Below are 17852 nucleotides of genomic sequence, written 5' to 3' on the forward strand. Positions count from 1 at the left end.
TGTTTTGGTGGGGTTTTTGTTTTTGTTGTTTTGGGTTTTTTTCCCCCAATGTCTAGTTCTGAAAGGTCTTCATAGGTTTATTTTAAATTTTTAACTTTAACTTTTTGTAGTCATGACTTATCTGCAAACATAAGAGTAGAAAAAACAGACTTGGGTTAGTAAGACTAGCTCAGCAACATTCATTTTCAGGGATAAGGAGATAATCCCTACTCTGTGAGGTGATAAATTAGTTGATAATTCACTGACTGGAAATTCAAGGAATCAAGAATGACCAGTAGGAAAGTCTTCTGAGAAGTTAAATGCTACAATTTATGCACATGGAATAGTAGCTAGTTTGTTTTTCTTTATCTATTTTTTTCTGATTTTTAAGCAAGTCCAAGGAATTTTATAATAAAGAGAGGAAGCCACAGTGTTTGTTTCTGCAAAGTGTTATTTAGCTATTAATTACATGACACAGATGATATAGAAAACCAGCATGGTTTAGATAACTTCACTGAATACAGTTTGCCTTCATGTCTGATTGCTGTTGTATTAATTCTACTTTGAAGTTACGTTCTAACATGGCTTAGTTTTCAAGACTTGTCCACACTTAGGAACCTCTGCATTCATGCTCACTGTTGTAAGAAGGCTGTTGACATTCTTACTTTTGTGTTTTCTACTCTGCTGAGGCCGTGGAGGTTATACAACCAGTAGGAAACATCTTGTGGGGCTGCTATAATGATGGGTGAGGTTTCTAACATTGCCTGTGTAGATGCAGCCAAGAAGAAGACAGAGTTCAGCAATGGGGCCCTTAAAACACTCTAAAGGGTAACTAGTAAATGTTTGACTAGGACAAATACTTGGCTGGGAGGAAAAACAATGGTTTTTCAGCAAAGTAACCTGGTCCGAGATCTCTGCATAGTCATGGGAAAGATTCTTCCATTATACCTTAAAAAAAATGAAATTCCTAGTAATGGTACCTTGTCCAGACTAGTTTTGAGCTAATTTGCATTAGCATTTTAAAAACTTCAACACAGTTCTAGGCTGATGCTCAAACCAGGAAAAACTCAGCGGCTTTTAGTGGAATTTTCTTCCTAAAGTGAGACTCGCATTTTCAACACAAAGCTATATAACTATAATCCCATTAATTGGGACAGTATCATAAAGAGCCAGAGTTCAGACCATCAGTGCCACATCGATATTTAAAATAAACTGAAGGAAATGCTAACAGAAATCCCAAGAAAGTCGGTTAGCACACCTGTGCTTCCTTATTATCAAACACCTTTCCCACCTGCCCCTTTTTCATGTTCCATCTTTCTTTGTAGACTTGACTTCTCTCTGTTTTTCTCTGTTGGTTTTGGGTTGGGATTTTTTTCCCCCTGCTATTTGATACCTAACAAGTGCACTATAAATATGTGTTGCTACATATCTTTGCAGTCTTACTTGTGTTTCTGTCATCTTGAAGAGTTTATTTTTTCTGTCTTGGCCTTGCCATCTTTCTGTCTCTAGATTCACTCATTTAATTATTGGCTAGTTTCATAGTCTTACCATATTATTACATGTTTTTCTATAATAGATAACATATACTGTTCATCTTTAATAGATTTGACATATTACTGTAATTTACAGTATTTGATGACACTGTTTATGTAAAAGAAGATAGCCTGTTGCAGAACCATTTCCCACAAGTATATTTGTATATGAAGAAGGCACCACTAAAGCCCTCGTTCTTCCAGAAAACCTCTGAATTAACTGAAGTCCTTACTAGGGAGATTTTGATGAAAGGGCCCAACAGGGATTGCCCGTGATACCAGCTCCATTCTGCTCCTGCTGCAGGCTACATTGTTTTATTACATTCTCCATAAATTTAAAAAGATATGTCTTGAAATTAGTTCTTCTTTCAGTATTCTTCTCCCATCCTCCAATTAACCTTCTAGTACACTGATCATTTTTAAAGACAAATGTTGGGTGGCCAGATGTGTATTTTTAGGTACAGAAATAAACCATAAAGTCATACATTTCCAGCACTTCTACCATTTATTTTCAGTCTTGCACTTACTGCTTTGCACAGAACATCACCTTTCCCTAAACAGGCCTTGTGTGGAGAAGATAACCCAATAAAGGAAATAAATGTATTGAAATATTGTTTTCATAAAAGTTGAAATTTGATGGATAGAATCTGAAAATCAACTATATTTTATTTTAATGGCTGGGTTCTGGCACTGTCTGTATCCCATTCATTCCATGCATGCTTTTGGGTCTAATAACAATGAAAGCGGGAAGTTTTTGTGGTCAAAATTTCCAGCTAACAACAATTGTTGCCCAAATGGTTTCTCCATTCCAATTCTGACAAACTGTTTTCCTCTTTCCTTGCAGTTTTCCACTTGTCCCACAAAGTCACTCGGGTGGTTCCAGAGAGTGCTCTGCTGATTGTTCTTGGTCTCTTCCTTGGTGGCATTGTATGGGCAGCAGATCACATTGCCTCCTTCACCCTTACACCAACTGTGTTTTTCTTCTATCTGCTGCCCCCCATTGTTTTGGATGCTGGATATTTTATGCCAAATAGATTGTTCTTTGGAAATCTTGGTACCATCCTTCTGTATGCTGTCATTGGGACAGTCTGGAATGCTGCCACAACTGGTCTATCTCTCTACGGTGTCTATCTGACAGGAATAATGGGTAAGTTTGATCTGCAAAGACACAATTGTGAATGCTACTGTATGCCAGCTGTTAGATATAGTGATATTTTACAACTTAACTACTCTTCTCAGCAGAAAAATCCAATTTTAGTGGGAGCAATTTGTAATATTTTTACTCAATTTCAAAGAATTTTTCTCTGAAGCAAGCACAAAGGGGACTTGAATCTGTCTCTCTCATTTCCCTGCTTTAAATGTGTGTGTACGCTCTCAGGATAAAGCTCAGGATTCATCTTGCTAATGGGCTTCAGAACAAAAATGCATGCTGACAGGCTGTACACTTCTTTCTGCTGTGATAGAAACCTTCAAAATTACTGTGAAATGCAACTGTCTTCCTTCAGTCAGCTTTAATATTAAGTGATCAATGGCTGCTGAGTGGGTATGTATGTATGACATCTCTATGTTGTCTTCTGAGCCTGGAAATTGTAACTGCATCTCTCTGTTTTCTTCTGAGCCTGGAAATTGTAACTGAAGACATACAGGTCCGAGTAGCCCATGTAAGATGCACTCTGTCTTAATTATACTACAATATAAGGGCATGGGGCTGCTGGCAGAGGCAATTCTTAATCTCCCCGGGGGGTGTGCATGCACACAGGCTATGTACTGCCACCTGAAGAACAGCAATTCGCGTCATAGGTGGATTGCATGCGTTTTGAAACAGGCATCTTAGCTATGGTTTTTCAGTGTCTGTACTGAAAAAGCTCAAGACCCCTTCTCGGACAAAGTTCTCTTAGGTTGGTGAGTTCTAGCAAGTACTTACAGGGCAGACCTGAGCGTTGCTGAGAGCAGCGTAGACAGTGTGCTGCTGTGCCCCACCGGTTCCTGGCAACCAGCGATCAGATCCTGGAGTGAGTGGCTCCAAGAGTGCAGGGAGTGTGTTGTGTTGTACGAAAGGCTCAACAGCTCGTCCTGGGACTGTTCTCTAACCACAGTGGTGCAAAGTCGACTCGGAGCAATTTACCACAGACTTCCCTTTCAGTCCAGATAAAGAGAGTGCCTCAAATGTCAGGTGTTGCAGATGCTGCCGAGAACATTTTTGTGATGAAGAACTGAGCTATTAGCTGATTATTACAGAAGGTAATAGTGTAGAGTTTTCCAGCCTAAAAAACTGCTCCCATTGTCCGGCACAGGGAAGTAGCAGAATTTGAGGCTGGGCTCTTTGAGCATAAGACTGGGACATGTGTTCCATTAATTTTAGAGGAAAGCTCTGTTGTCCTTATTTGAAAATCCCAGTCTATAAGAACTAGACCACAGACTCGTTCATATGAGATTCATCTTACGTAACGGCAGGTGTTTGTACTACAGACATCTATGATAGATTTAGCTTACATTTTAGATATTTACCTTGCTATAACTCACATTTTATAAGCAACAATTTTTCTTTAGAAGATACAAAGGTGACAGCTCAGACGCAGACACTATTGACTTTTATAGGTAGGGTAGATGTTTTATGTGCTTTCAGCCTGTAGGCACAATATATTGCATCCACAACTTCACACTAACAGTTAAATACAGGTTTTCACAAACAAAAAAGATGAAAAAGGGACATTGATATTGCAACAGATTGGACAAGGATTTTTTTTTAATTTAAATACTCAAGCTGTTTGGAACAAGTTAAAAAAATCTGACCCAAAATATTTTATTAACATCCTGTTATGGGAGATATAATGAATTATAATTAATTTTAAAATATGTTGATAAAAATCGTTAAAGGAAAAGCACTGACCTCTTTATGACACGAGAAAGGGAAAAGTCAAGTGTTGTCCCAAAAATTCTATTTGAAATGAAAAATTCATTTATCTCTTGCCCTCCTCCCAATCTGTAAACAACTCTCAACTAACTGTAAAAGCTGGATTTGATGGCTGCATGTTCTGCTTCATCAGTGAAAATATACACTAGAACTCCGAACTTGGAGTTAACTTGGAGTTAACGAAATATCTACCCCACAGGTCACAGCTAAAGCTCTACAAGCTAAAAATAGGGATGTCAACAAAGGCAAACAATAAACTGACAAGCCTGGTGAATGTAAATGTTCAAAATGAGTGCTAATTGATATACTGTGGGGATCAGTCTTTACCACCAAGACATATTATAACCTACAAGAGATCTAATTTCAGCTATGGAAAAGCCCAGAGAAGCCTGCCCCTGATTCAAACTATGTCATTCTCCAGCAAAGATAAGTAGGACTTTAAAATATCTACATGACGCATACTTACTAATCCACTAAATACATTGTGTTGACCTCCAAGATGTCAGCAAGATCTGAGGACCACTCCTCGTGAAAAGCTTTGCTGAATGCTGAAGATAGGAGAATGATGAGTTGCTAAATTTCTGGAAGAGTTCATAGCAGCCCCTGGTTGAAGTTCTATGGCATATTTTTATTTCTACCACACTTTTTCTACAATTGGAGGGAATACTGCTAAAAGTAATCTGATTAAAATGTAGGAATGTATATCCAATACAAACATACCTTTGGAATGTATATCCAAAGATGAACTAAAACCAAATTACTTCCAACTTTACCATTGAATGGGCCTGTAGTAGTGTCCACCAATATGACAGTGCAATCCAAATTGGATTACATAGATTTTCTACATAAATAAACCTAAAAGCAGCTCTTTGTTTGCCTTCAATATCCTAATAGATATTATAATTTGGAGAAAAGAAAGAGAGAAAGCAAAAATAACAAAGCAATCCTTCTTTAGAAGTGAAATTCTGAGATCAGCACTTTAACTGTTAACTAACAGTCATACCAGTCTGCTTTCACCGAATAGGAAGAAGGATGTATTCCTAAGCCTTCCTGGTTGATTACACCTAACTGTTCACCATCTTCTGGAGAAGTAACTCATGCAGCACTTCCCTCTGGAATACTTGTGGTTGCAACTCATGCTTAGACAAGTTTTTCCTGTACAACCTAGGTCATAGAGCCAACACGCTGAGTATGTTTAGAAGTCTTGAACTGGGCCCAGTGAACGAACTTTGCTCAGATGTCTCTGCTGGCAGCTAGTCACCTCAGACACTGGTGAGCTGAAGGAAGCAATGGTCATGTATCACTTGGAAATAACTTCCATTATTAGTCTAACTAAAAATCTGATTTAGAAACCCCATGCCTCTTGACACTGCTTTGTAAAAATTATAGATGTGTCCTAACCTTTCCATAAATATTTGCTCACTACCTTTCCAAGTCTTCAAAGAATGTACCAATGATTATAATTGGTAACATATAAAAAAAGATAAGCAATCTCAGTGAGCCAATTTATTTTAAAAGCTTACATTTTATTGTATCCTGGTATCTGATAGTTACTGTCATCGGGCTTGTTCCTTCCTTAAGCATGTCAGAGAAGGACAACGTTTGATGGAACCATTACTTAGATTCAGGTTCAAGGCTGTTCTCGGAATTTTTGGCACAAACTTCAGCTCACTGCTTCAACCCCTCTCTCACACTAAAATTGATAGATTCAGTCCTCATTCACAGCCCAATATGTCCAAGAGTGACATAGTGGTTCTTTCTGTTTTGAAGCTATGAAGTAGCTACATGTCTGTGCAAACTATGGATTTCTGTTTTCAGGGCCTTACAAAGGTCCCTATAAACTTTATGGGAACACCTTGTAGATGCTCTGAATGGCAGGCAGCAGCCAAGAGTACATGTACTTCTGCAGCTCCTCCAGATTATTGACCATTGTCACATACAACAGGGTGTTGTCTACTCCTGTCTCTGGCTGCCCATGTAAGTGTCCTTTGCTTGACTACATATGCCCATGCCATTTTGTATCAAAAATATTTGAAATCTAGTTTCTGTTTGAGTTATCTTCCAAGCACTAAACATTGTAGATTTGAAAAACTGTCTTGTAAGAGTTCTTGCTAGAAGAGTGGCCATGTTGTTCTGGAAGTACCTTACATTCAACATTAATTCTTTGGCTACGGCTACTGACTGTCATTTTCTGACTCAGGCTTCCATATAATTTAATCAGACAGATTTCTCCCTCACCTGTAGAAATCATGCCTGATAAAACTGCTTATTAATTTTGGGCATGGACCTCTTCATTGTGATTTAATGAATGAACTCTCAACATATTCCTTCTTTGTTCTTCCTCATATAATTTTGGGCTTCATCACCTTTTAATGAACCTTGCTTCCTCCTCCATCCATTAAGGAACACAGAGAGAACTTTTCTGTTCTCTGCCCCTTCAAAAATCTGTTTCCCAGAAAAAAATAACCGGGATACCACTCTTGATTGCATGGAAAGCGTAAATTTTGCAAGCTATTTAGGAAGTTGAATGAAGTTATCTTTGTGGCTCTCCTTTTTCTGTTACTTTTAAAATTATAGTGATGCTTGTCTCAATTATTTTTCTTAATTGAACAAAATCCTAAATCTCAATGAAGATTTAAAAAATTAATTAAATACTGGGTTATTTTGTTACTGAGTTTTGTAGTTCCTAAACTGTTGAAAACATTCCCAAAATTCCTAAGGGGGTACAATATAGACTTATTGAGGTACATTTTAGTCCTTCATCTATATTTATGGCTTCATTACTCATAATTTGGGAAGAAGTGATTTAACTGCACCAATCAGTAAATATCTACTTGAGTAACTGAGTGCAGTTAAGCCCCGCTGTAGCGGTTCTTAGCAACCAAGAGTCAAATTTGGCCTGTGGCATGAAGTGTTTTGGAATGTTTACTTCAGGAGTAGTGGTATATTCCTCTTACCATCTTGTCAGTTCTTAGTTATCCTTAGATAATTTACTCAAGTTAGATAAACCGCAAATACAAAGCCAGTTTGTATCTGGAAATACTTATGTCAAGTGTCTTCCCATAAGAACACGACACCACTGCTTCCAGAATCAACTTTGATCCACATGGGCCAATGCTGGATCCCACAAACCTTGTAGGATACAATGTGGAACTTAAGTATTTTCTGTGTCATGCTTTCCAGTTGATGCCTTAGAATCCCTGTTTTGAAGGATTTTGCATTATCTGTAATTTCACGGTCTGTCATCACTATTGCTAATACAGAGTTGACTCTGTTTATACTTTGCTTTGTTTTTGAAGGCCGTCTGAATATCGGACTGCTGGACTTCCTGCTGTTTGGCAGCTTAATTGCCGCTGTGGATCCTGTAGCTGTTCTGGCAGTGTTCGAAGAAGTCCATGTCAATGAAGTGTTATTCATCATTGTTTTTGGAGAATCACTTCTGAATGATGCTGTGACTGTGGTAAGTAAATTATATATCCTAAAGTCACCCAAATTCTAGAGGGTTTCTTCCGAAATGTATTTTCCTCTTAAATAAAATACTGTTTCAACTGTGTGTATCTACTCATGGGCTAATGTAGTGTAGCTCATAGTGTTCTGTTTCGCTTTCACTGCATTGAAAAGACTAAATGATTGAGCATATTTGGAGCTCATAAGTCACATAAAAATACATGGTCCTGAGTTGAATGAACATAAAAACCTTTTGAGTGAAGTTTCAGCTGTTTGCCTTTGCTGTTCAAGTGGGGTTTTCATGACTTACTGAGATTAGCTCCAGAGATTTTAAGCCTTTCTTTGCTGTTGTCCTTAATGCATGTATTCTTTTCTGCATATTGCATTTTGGCTGTAATATATATGTATAACTCAGATATATAGACAGTGAGAGAGAGAATACTCACCAAAGTGCCTTTGCATGTTCCCTCTCTTTTTCTTCAATCAGATGATCAAAGAGATATCCGACAAAGAGTCAATTTGTTAAAAATTGTGGGATGTTTTAGAAAGTTTCTGGTTTGGGTTTTGGTGGGGGTTTTTTTGGTTGGCTTTTTTTTTTTTTTGGTAACGTTAATTTCTGGTGGTTGGGTGTTTTTTTTTTGTTTTGTTTTGTTTTTTTTTTTTCATTTAGAAAGAAAAGGAAAATTTAATCGACTTTAATAGACTTAAAACAATCCCAAGTTTCTACTGATGTTTCAATCAAAATAAGAACCGCTTTTCTTTTCACACAAAATTTTGCTCAGGATAAAACGGTCAGTAGTTTTGTAGCACAGTGCTAGTGGACAGGGACCAGGAAGTCCTATGGCAGAAAGATGCTATGCAACTGAGTTGCTATAGACCTTCAGTTTTCTTTTTGGAGCATCTCCTGTCTGGGCTCCTGAATATCTCCAAAGGAGGGTAAGATATGTCCACCAGGCTCAGCGACTTAATATTTTGCAATCAAGGGAGCAAGGCACTGCAAGGTCACTGGCAGCAGCCTAACTGTTCACATGAGTTTGAAAATTACATTTAGGGCCTCCAGAGAAACCTAATTGCCTTTATATATCAGTCTCATTAGTATCTGCGGGATATTACCAGAAACAAATGTTAAAATAAACCCTTGATGAACTCAAGTATCAACATCACTGGCTTTCACAAGGAAAGGAGTTTTTGTTACTGTGGAATGAACACAAATACTCACTCTACAAATGAAAGTTTGATTTTTTGTTGAAATAAATCCAGAAGAGCAGAGTAAGCATGATCAAGAGTCAGAATGCACAGCCTGTGAGAAAGTTTGAAACAACTGGAGTTCTTACCTTGAAAATGGAAAGACGAGGACAGAACAAAGTGGGTGATGTAGCATTCTTTAAATGTAAATATGTAAAAGACAACTGTTAGAGAACAAAGTAACCTGTATGCTGTGACTGGGGTAACTATGGTAAGAATTAACAAGCTTAGCTGCAACAGGGAAAGCTGATAAATCCATACTTCTCCATCACTGGAGGAATTAAAAATAGATTAGACAGGCATGTGTCAAAAATTATGCTTGTACAAACCTCCTTAGGCAGGGGTAGGAAGAAGATGAAGTCTTTCAGCACTTTCAGTACAATTATTATAGTTTATTCTCTTTTATGTTCAACTTATTATATGTATGTTCAACCTATTTCAATCCAGCATCTTATTAAGTATCTTATTTATCTTATACAGGCGATTTAATAAATCTGCCAAACACCTGGATTTTAGAGTGAGAAGTAGTTTAAAAAACACGTGTAGATGTAACAATGTGTCTTGTAGATATAAATCCTATTGAAATGAGAAATAGAATGTTGGGGTTTTTTCCAAAATTTTTGTTTCTTCTTGCTTCACTGCAATTTTTTCATTTTGAAAAATTAAAAAACTCTGCAAAATCTCTCTCCACACAGAATTTCCCTCAGTCATACATCATTTCAGAATTCATAATGTTGGGGCCCATAATGTGGTTGTTTTAATAGGCTTAATTCAGGAGCAAATATTAAGTTAGTCTACTTTTCTTTTCAGGTGCTGTACAATGTGTTTGAAACTTTTGTTACAATAGGTCCAGAGAATGTGACGGGGATTGAATGTGTCAAAGGCATAGGTGCGTAGAATTGAATTCCGTATGACGTCATTAATGTACATATGACAACTTCTAAAAAAAATATTGTTATTATGCTATCAGTAACTTATTTTTCAGCCCTTTCCCTCATCACTTATACTCCCACACTCCTGTGGCACAGATGAATGTCTTAAGAAAATAAATAAGTGAATATTCTTGAGTATTTGGGAAACTTAATCAGATTTGTCTTCTTCTGAGGAGAGTCAACAGATGTGGAGTTCAGTTGTTAAGACCATGACACTTGATAGCTCTACATATTTTCTTGGTATTTTATAACATGTTCTTAGTTTCAGCCTATGCTCTCCCTGCATTCCAGGAAAGTTGAGGTTGCATATGAGCAATCTCATTCTTTATCACCAATCGCCATCAAGTAACATTTGCCAGTGACTATCAAGAAATGTTATTTACCTAAAAATGTAGTCACTGTTTCTCATTCTAAGCATGAAATGATACTACATTATCTTATGAATCAATGTTTTAACAGTGAATTTGACATATTCTATAATATGCTTCTGGAAAAGAGTTTGTTTACAGAATGTGGGGAAAAAATTGTTCAGAAAAATTAAGTGGGTTTTGAATAAGCCTGAAATGGTGAAGCTTCACAGAAAGCAACCTTTTTGTTTTTTTCTACAGAATGTTGCGTTTACATACGAAGTGCTCCAAAGCAATTCATGTTGTTGCACTTCAGAAATAATTTTTGATATGTCCTCCAAAATTTTCTCAGATTTGCTAGCCACATAATTGAAGAGAACTAGTTCAAACCATTATATTTCTACTGTTTAAGCTGTGTTTGGTTTTGTTTTTCAGTGTCATTCTTTGTGGTGAGCTTAGGTGGGACACTGGTCGGCATTATAAGCCTGAAATGGTGAAGCTTCACAGAAAGCAACCTTTTTGTTTTTTTCTACAGAATGTTGCGTTTACATACGAAGTGCTCCAAAGCAATTCATGTTGTTGCACTTCAGAAATAATTTTTGATGTCCTCCAAAATTTTCTCAGATTTGCTAGCCACATAATTGAAGAGAACTAGTTCAAACCATTATATTTCTACTGTTTAAGCTGTGTTTGGTTTTGTTTTTCAGTGTCATTCTTTGTGGTGAGCTTAGGTGGGACACTGGTCGGCATTTTCTTTGCATTCAGGTCAGTCGTTTCTCGTTTCACCAAGCACGTGAGAATCATTGAACCTGGATTTGTGTTTATCATTTCCTACCTGTCCTACCTCACAGCAGAGATGCTTTCTCTTTCTGCTATCCTTGCGTAAGTCTCTTTTTATTACTACCTGGGAAGAGGCTGAGAAGGGAATATGGTTTTTAAAAACATTGAAAAGGAATACCTAAATTTTATAGGACAGCTATAGAATATGACACTCATGAAGCTTATGCTGAATATTACTATCCTTACATTGCAGTAGTTTATAGTTTGCAAATACCGCCATTCAGCCTTGAAAAGGAAAGCAAGTTTTTCAGTATCTGCTATGCAACATGAGAACTTCCTTTGCAAAATATAGTCTTGACTCTGTCCTGTTCAGACCACTTGGATCACCTCAGGATGAATGTTTGAGATATGCTTTCTACCTAGATTAGACTCCACAATGGCTCCTGAGTGTATTTTTTCTTATGAATTAATGGTATTTTTTTAACACTGTGTCAGACAGCTGGAAATAATATTAAATGTTACAATAAATATTTTCTGACCATTTGGTGGTTCTTTTTTTTTTTTTTTCCCAGAATAACTTTCTGTGGCATCTGCTGTCAGAAATATGTCAAGGCTAACATATCTGAACAATCTTCTACAACTGTAAGATATACCATGAAAATGATGGCCAGTGGAGCAGAAACTATTATCTTCATGTTCCTGGGAATTTCAGCTGTAAATCCAGACATCTGGACTTGGAATACAGCTTTTATTCTCTTGACTCTGGTCTTCATTTCAGTATACAGAGTTATTGGTAAGGGGACAATCTTCTTCCTGTCCTTGCATTGTATTGTTGATGTAATCACATATTCTTTTACCAAAAAAAAAAAAAAGAAGAAGAAATTATTTGGAGTTCTAGACTTGTTCCTTTTAAAATATTCCATTTCTTTTGGCTGAATTTATGGCTGGGTTTGGATTTGGAGGGTAGATCTCTACAGTAAGCTTCATCATATGCTGAAAACATAGTAGGCTTTCACTTCTGATGTGTGCGGATATACCTAGCCTGGTGGTTAACATGAATCACCCAGTGTCTAAACTTTGTTGACCTAGCACATGGTATTGGCAAAACGTCCCAGTGAAATGGACTTTGTTCTTTAACTTGCAGCCTAACAAGACTTGAGTCCTGTCAGCCATCTCTTTCCTTCAGCTCTTTCAATTTGGTAATAAAGAGATTTTTTAAAGCTAATTTTATGTTTGACTTCAGGTTTGAGACACAGAGTGATGTAAGACCATACATAACTATAGCACAGGTTCTCTGTCGTAAGAAATAATTCTCAGGAACTGGTGAAAAACTGAGTAAATAAGACTGTGACAGGAAGGGATTACCTACTGTCAATTTACTAGGCATATATGAGTTTGCAAACATTTCAAAATACCAATGACAATTTGCCCAGTGATTTAGTTCTACTATTTAGTCAAGGCTTTGTGAATTAGCAAAGGGGCTGAAGTCGCAAAAAAGGCATAGAATGAAGTACTTCTAATAGCCTAATAAACATAATGATTTGGTGTATGTACTTACATCTGGGAATAAATCAAATGGGTTAATTTGCCTCTTTGTCTTGAATTAAATTCAAATGAAAGGTAACACATCTACCTAGCTCACAGTTTTCCTAGACTCTGTATTGTTATTTTGTCTAGAGACCTAGAGATCCCAGGGCTGAATGAAGGGCCTAGCCCCATGCAGTTTTCCTAGACTCTGAATTCTTATTTTGTCTAGAGATCCCTGGGCTGAATGAAGGGCCTAGCCCCATGTCCTGCTTTCTAAACAGTCTGTAACCATTGTTCATTTAGCCACCTCCCAGTAGCCGCTGATGTGCTGTTTAAACAAATTTTCTGTATCTTGACTTTGTCACTTGTATTCCTGGGTTTAGCCACCTCCCCGTAGCCATTTAAACAAGTTTTCTGTAACTTGACTTTGTCACTTGTATTCCTGGAATGAGTGGCTAACCATCCTGTAATAAGTGTCATCAATAATTAAATAGTAAATATTCAGCAATAACAACATGCATTCTTTAAAGTAATTGAGCTTAGACATTGATAAATTACTAAAGACCTGAGGATATTGGGCCTTACGTAATTGCAGCTCTCATACCCTTGGAAAAGTCAGATTGGTGGCATGAATTAATTTTCAAGGTCTCCTATACCAGAGGCTTTGCTTAGTGATACACACAGGACACTTAGCACAAGTTCAAAGTTCTCTAAAAAGAGAAAGATCTCTTTTGTGCTGGTTAGCAGTCCCTCTGTAGTGGGACACGCGTGTGTGCCTCTCTTGGGAGTGGTGAAGCTGTTTTCCTTCCCTGTGGTGGTGCTGGTTAACAGTCCTGGCCCTCTGTAGTGGGACACGCGTGTGTGCCCCTCTCGGGAGTGGTGAAGCTGTTTTCCTTCCCTGTGGTGGGAGATGTAATTTCTAGAGCTTTAGGTGTCCTACAGCAGGCAGTATCTCACCTGTAGGCCTGAAGACAGTGTTAGCATAACTGCACAACTCTCCAGAAGATAATGACATATCCGTCATTTTTAGTGATCTGCAGAGTACCACAGTCCCTGAATCAACAGTTTCAACCTTTCTCTCTTTCTGTTAAAAGGCCCTGTGCATCTCACTGACGCTGGTGCTAAAAATTCTATTCTTTCTCAACTGTGAATTTCAAAGGTCAGCACATCGCAAAGTTTGACCTGCAGTGCCTATGCCAGAGGGTAGGACCCTCAGAAGAGCTGCTGGCTTGAAGAGCTTCAGCTAATTCCTCTGGCTAAAGATACATGGGAAGGTACCAAGTGGGCCTGCCGTCCTCGGCAGTGTAGCAATACAGGCGGAGAAGTAGATGGTCAGAGAATTTGTTATGAAAGCAGACTGGCCTTATACCGTTCCTGTTATACAGGGTTGGGATACTGACATTTCATAAGGGTATTTCTAGACATGCTGGCGTTTGTGTTTTATAGGTGTAGTTTTACAGACATGGATTCTTAACCACTACAGAATGGTCCAGTTGGAGATAATAGACCAGGTGGTGATGTCATATGGTGGACTACGTGGAGCGGTTGCTTTTGCTCTGGTTGTACTTCTGGATGTCAACAAAGTGCAAGAGAAAAACCTGTTTGTCAGCACAACTATCATTGTTGTGTTTTTTACTGTTATTTTCCAGGTAATTCAACTTCTTAAGCATGCTTCTTGCAAGGAGAAGGAGTCCCACAAAAGTATCGAATGCTCAAAGCAGTTCTCAGCTGAAGGTTGCATATTGTTTCACTGAACTGAAAGCATAATTGAATTTGTAATTTTAGTAACAAAGATCCCATTTTATGTTTTCATATGGCACCACAAGGGACAAAACACAATTTCCTCTGTGCTAAAAAATGTTCAGTCTTAGCTGCTTGGAATTAATAGTGCTCAAGTTAGTAGCTGATTAAACACCCTTCACCTCATGTGAATAAGTATAGGGAACAGTCCTTTTCATGGGCAAATACAGTCATTAAGTTGATCTACCTGAGCCTAAGTCCTTGTTTAAACATATAATATTAAGCAGTGGGACAAGAAAGAATTTAGCATCCAAACAAAATAGCACTTTCTATATGAATAGCACAACATTAAATGGAGACATGTCAGTATATACCAGCTTGGGATTTTTTCTCAAATTTATTATAGAAAGTTTAATTGTGGTCACAAACTCCTAACACATGCAGAAAATACCACATTCAGTGATGCAGGAAACACTTGAACCCTTCTACTACCATGTTTTTCTTTTAGAAGGTCTGTTTTTCTATTGTTTTGTGTCTTGTCAAACCTTTTTAACAGGAATTGAGGGTACTGCATTATTTTATCTTATAAAGGGGACAGAGATAACTGAGGAAGTATGAGAATCACCATATAACATATACAAATGCACTATTTTTCTTTCGTAATGACCAGCTGGAGGAAAGTGTAGGATAATTCCTAACTATTTATTATCATGTCTCAATCCTCAGGGTTTGACTATCAAACCTTTGGTACAGTGGCTGAAAGTGAAGAAAACTGAACACAGAGAGCCAAAACTGAATGAGAAACTTCATGGCAGAGTAAGATATCTTTAAACAAAACTATGGTAACTTTTGGGTTTTTACAGTGTAAAGAAAAAAAAAAAAAGAAATAGAGAAAATTTCTTTTTGGAAGGGACAATCAAATTTCCAGTGCAAAATCCTTCAAACACTTCCAAAGTTATCTGTAGGCTGTGATTTGCCTTTGGGTTGAGTCCTGTGAGGGGATACTCAACCGAAGATTCTGGTCTTTCACTTGAGAATTCTATGGGACTGGCAGTTCTGGGGAAACAGCATGGCTAGAATTTGCTTCTTCTCTTGCTCTAAAAGAGGAGAACGTTTGATTGAAGATCGCTAGGGCAGAGCATGTGGAAGTAAGTTTATTTTTCCTACTTAAATAGTGTTTATTTGTGGAAAACATATGAAAGAAGGCTTTGCAGCTTGTGTTATTACGTAGAAAAGTAGTCTGCTGAAAAGTGCAGATGTTAATTATATATTGAAATTCCAGATTAATGGTAATAGTTTTAGTTCAGTGTGAATGCTGTGTGTGCCTGCGTTTCTTTGACCTTTCAAAAGATCTTGAAAAATATTCTCTTCCAATTCACTTTCACAGAACATTATGAAGTTTTTATTCAGTAAAAGAAAACGTGTTTTCAATACAAATATAGGCTAAAGGATGGAAGACTGAAAGACACTTGTCCTAGCCTTCTTTAATTCATAAACTTTTCAGATTTACACAACTACCCTGCATTAAGTATTTTAGCACATTCTTGTATGAGCTGCTGGTCTTGTTTGTTTTCATGTTGGAGGTTACCTGAAGTGAATCAACACCTTAATGATGGACATGGTTTGTTTCTGAGGAATTGTTTTACAAACTACTGAGTAAATACATTGTGCTTTTGTTATCCAGCAATTCAAATTTCCATTTTCATTTAAATATTTTACTATTTGAAAATTCTTCCCCAGATGAAGAAATAGTCTGCCTACTTACAGAGGATATACTTTTATATGTCAGTTAGTAGTGCAGGCTGAGCAGTAATGTTAATCCTAACAATTTGTAAAGCCAGACGTACTGATTCACCACTTCCTAGAATAGTCTGGCAGATATTGTCACAGGAGGCACAGTGCTCCTAGTACTGTATAAATTGCAGCCTTCAGAGAGAGGGAGCACTGTCCTGTCTCAGAGTAGGGGGGAGACAGCTCATTTATAGTGTCATTTTCTCCACTGGCATGTCAGATATCTCCTGAGACAATAATTAATATTATATTCAGGAGTAATCCATATCACCCATGTTGTTCTAAACCCAGCATGTTGTATATTCTGCAGTAATCGCCCCAATGTTAGAATGAAATCTGAACAGTCATATTCTGAAAAAGACCAAATTCAACCTGCAGCTGCCTTGGTTTGAATAATGAGTTATAAACGTCAGGATTTCTATCAGCCATCTAATATACCCACTGTGGGATTTTGCCCTAGATATCAAAAGAATGGTGCCTACTTCCACTCTGAGAGAAGTATGGGTTCCTAAAACATCTAAACAGAAACAGTATGGAAATTTTTCGACTGATCTAATCATTGACACTAATAGTGGCTGATGTACTTCATAGGGTAGAAATGGAGATAGTAAAATGAGTCAATAAAAAGAGTCTTAAAATTAGATGTTAAAATGGGGGCTTAATACCTTCTTGCTGAGACCCTCATAATTCAAGAATAGTTAGTGAATTTGTAAAGAACTAGTTAAAAAACTCAGGACCTTTGAAGAAAAGCGTATAGTAGTTAGTATTTCTGTAAATGGGGGAAAAAAAATCTGTTTAGCAGTAACAATATTATTCTGTGTAGTCATCTCATCTAATCTGGCATAAATGGAGATGTTTTCTAATTATATCTTTTATTTCTGTAAAGATATTAATACCACTTTCACTCTCCTAGGCCTTTGATCACATTCTTTCTGCTATAGAAGACATTTCTGGACAAATAGGACATAATTACCTGAGAGACAAGTAAGTAGTAACTAACCTGGAATGGTGAAATGCTGCTAGGAAATCTTATCTGTAAACTATTACTTTTTAAGCCTGTGAGTTTAGGGACAGCAAGGATGTCAATTGCAGTTTAAGAGGTTATATACTGAAAATAAAGCAGATGTGAAAATAGTTTATTTTTGTCCCCTATAGCTGGAATATTTTCTTTTCTTCCACAGTTCAGATTAGGCCTTTGAAAATGCATCAGTTTACATCCAGGGATCAGCTTCTCTCAAGATTGGAGAACTGGCCATTTGCACAAGATTTAACTTAAATTGTTAATGTTGGTCCTTCTCAGTAATACTGCATTTCATTAATATTATTTGTGAAGGTGATGGCAGAGGGTGTTTTTGAAATGGCTTGGATAGTTTAGGTCTATTAGTTTGAAACCAGTAATGAAAATTATGGGTCATTTCCATACCCCTCTGTTTACAGGTGGTTCATTTTGAGAGAAGAAAAATTACTCAGCTGAAAGATATAGACACCAATTTCTTTCAAGTACACATGAAGAGTTACCACTGGGATGGGCGGACTTTCATAATCTAGATGAACAAATGTGAAAAAAGGGCATTAAATCTGGACATCCATGAGAGAGTTATTTAAGGTTAGGCAGCTC

At 37.3% G+C, this 17852-nt stretch overlaps 1 protein-coding gene across 1 annotated transcript in view; it reads left to right on the forward strand.

Moving 5' to 3' along the window:
* Positions 1 to 17852, forward strand: part of SLC9A3 (solute carrier family 9, subfamily A (NHE3, cation proton antiporter 3), member 3) — a 53622-nt gene that overhangs the window by 23964 nt on the left and 11806 nt on the right. Inside the window, exons 2-9 of the mRNA XM_010160609.1 lie at positions 2356 to 2658; positions 7725 to 7885; positions 9928 to 10006; positions 11104 to 11278; positions 11749 to 11969; positions 14150 to 14352; positions 15170 to 15259; positions 17148 to 17218. Coding sequence (XP_010158911.1) covers positions 2356 to 2658; positions 7725 to 7885; positions 9928 to 10006; positions 11104 to 11278; positions 11749 to 11969; positions 14150 to 14352; positions 15170 to 15259; positions 17148 to 17218 — 1303 coding nt within the window. The remainder of the gene's footprint in view (positions 1 to 2355; positions 2659 to 7724; positions 7886 to 9927; positions 10007 to 11103; positions 11279 to 11748; positions 11970 to 14149; positions 14353 to 15169; positions 15260 to 17147; positions 17219 to 17852) is intronic.

This window comes from Eurypyga helias, unplaced genomic scaffold (assembly GCF_000690775.1).
Source record: "Eurypyga helias isolate BGI_N326 unplaced genomic scaffold, ASM69077v1 scaffold6081, whole genome shotgun sequence".
NCBI lineage: Eukaryota > Metazoa > Chordata > Aves > Eurypygiformes > Eurypygidae > Eurypyga > Eurypyga helias.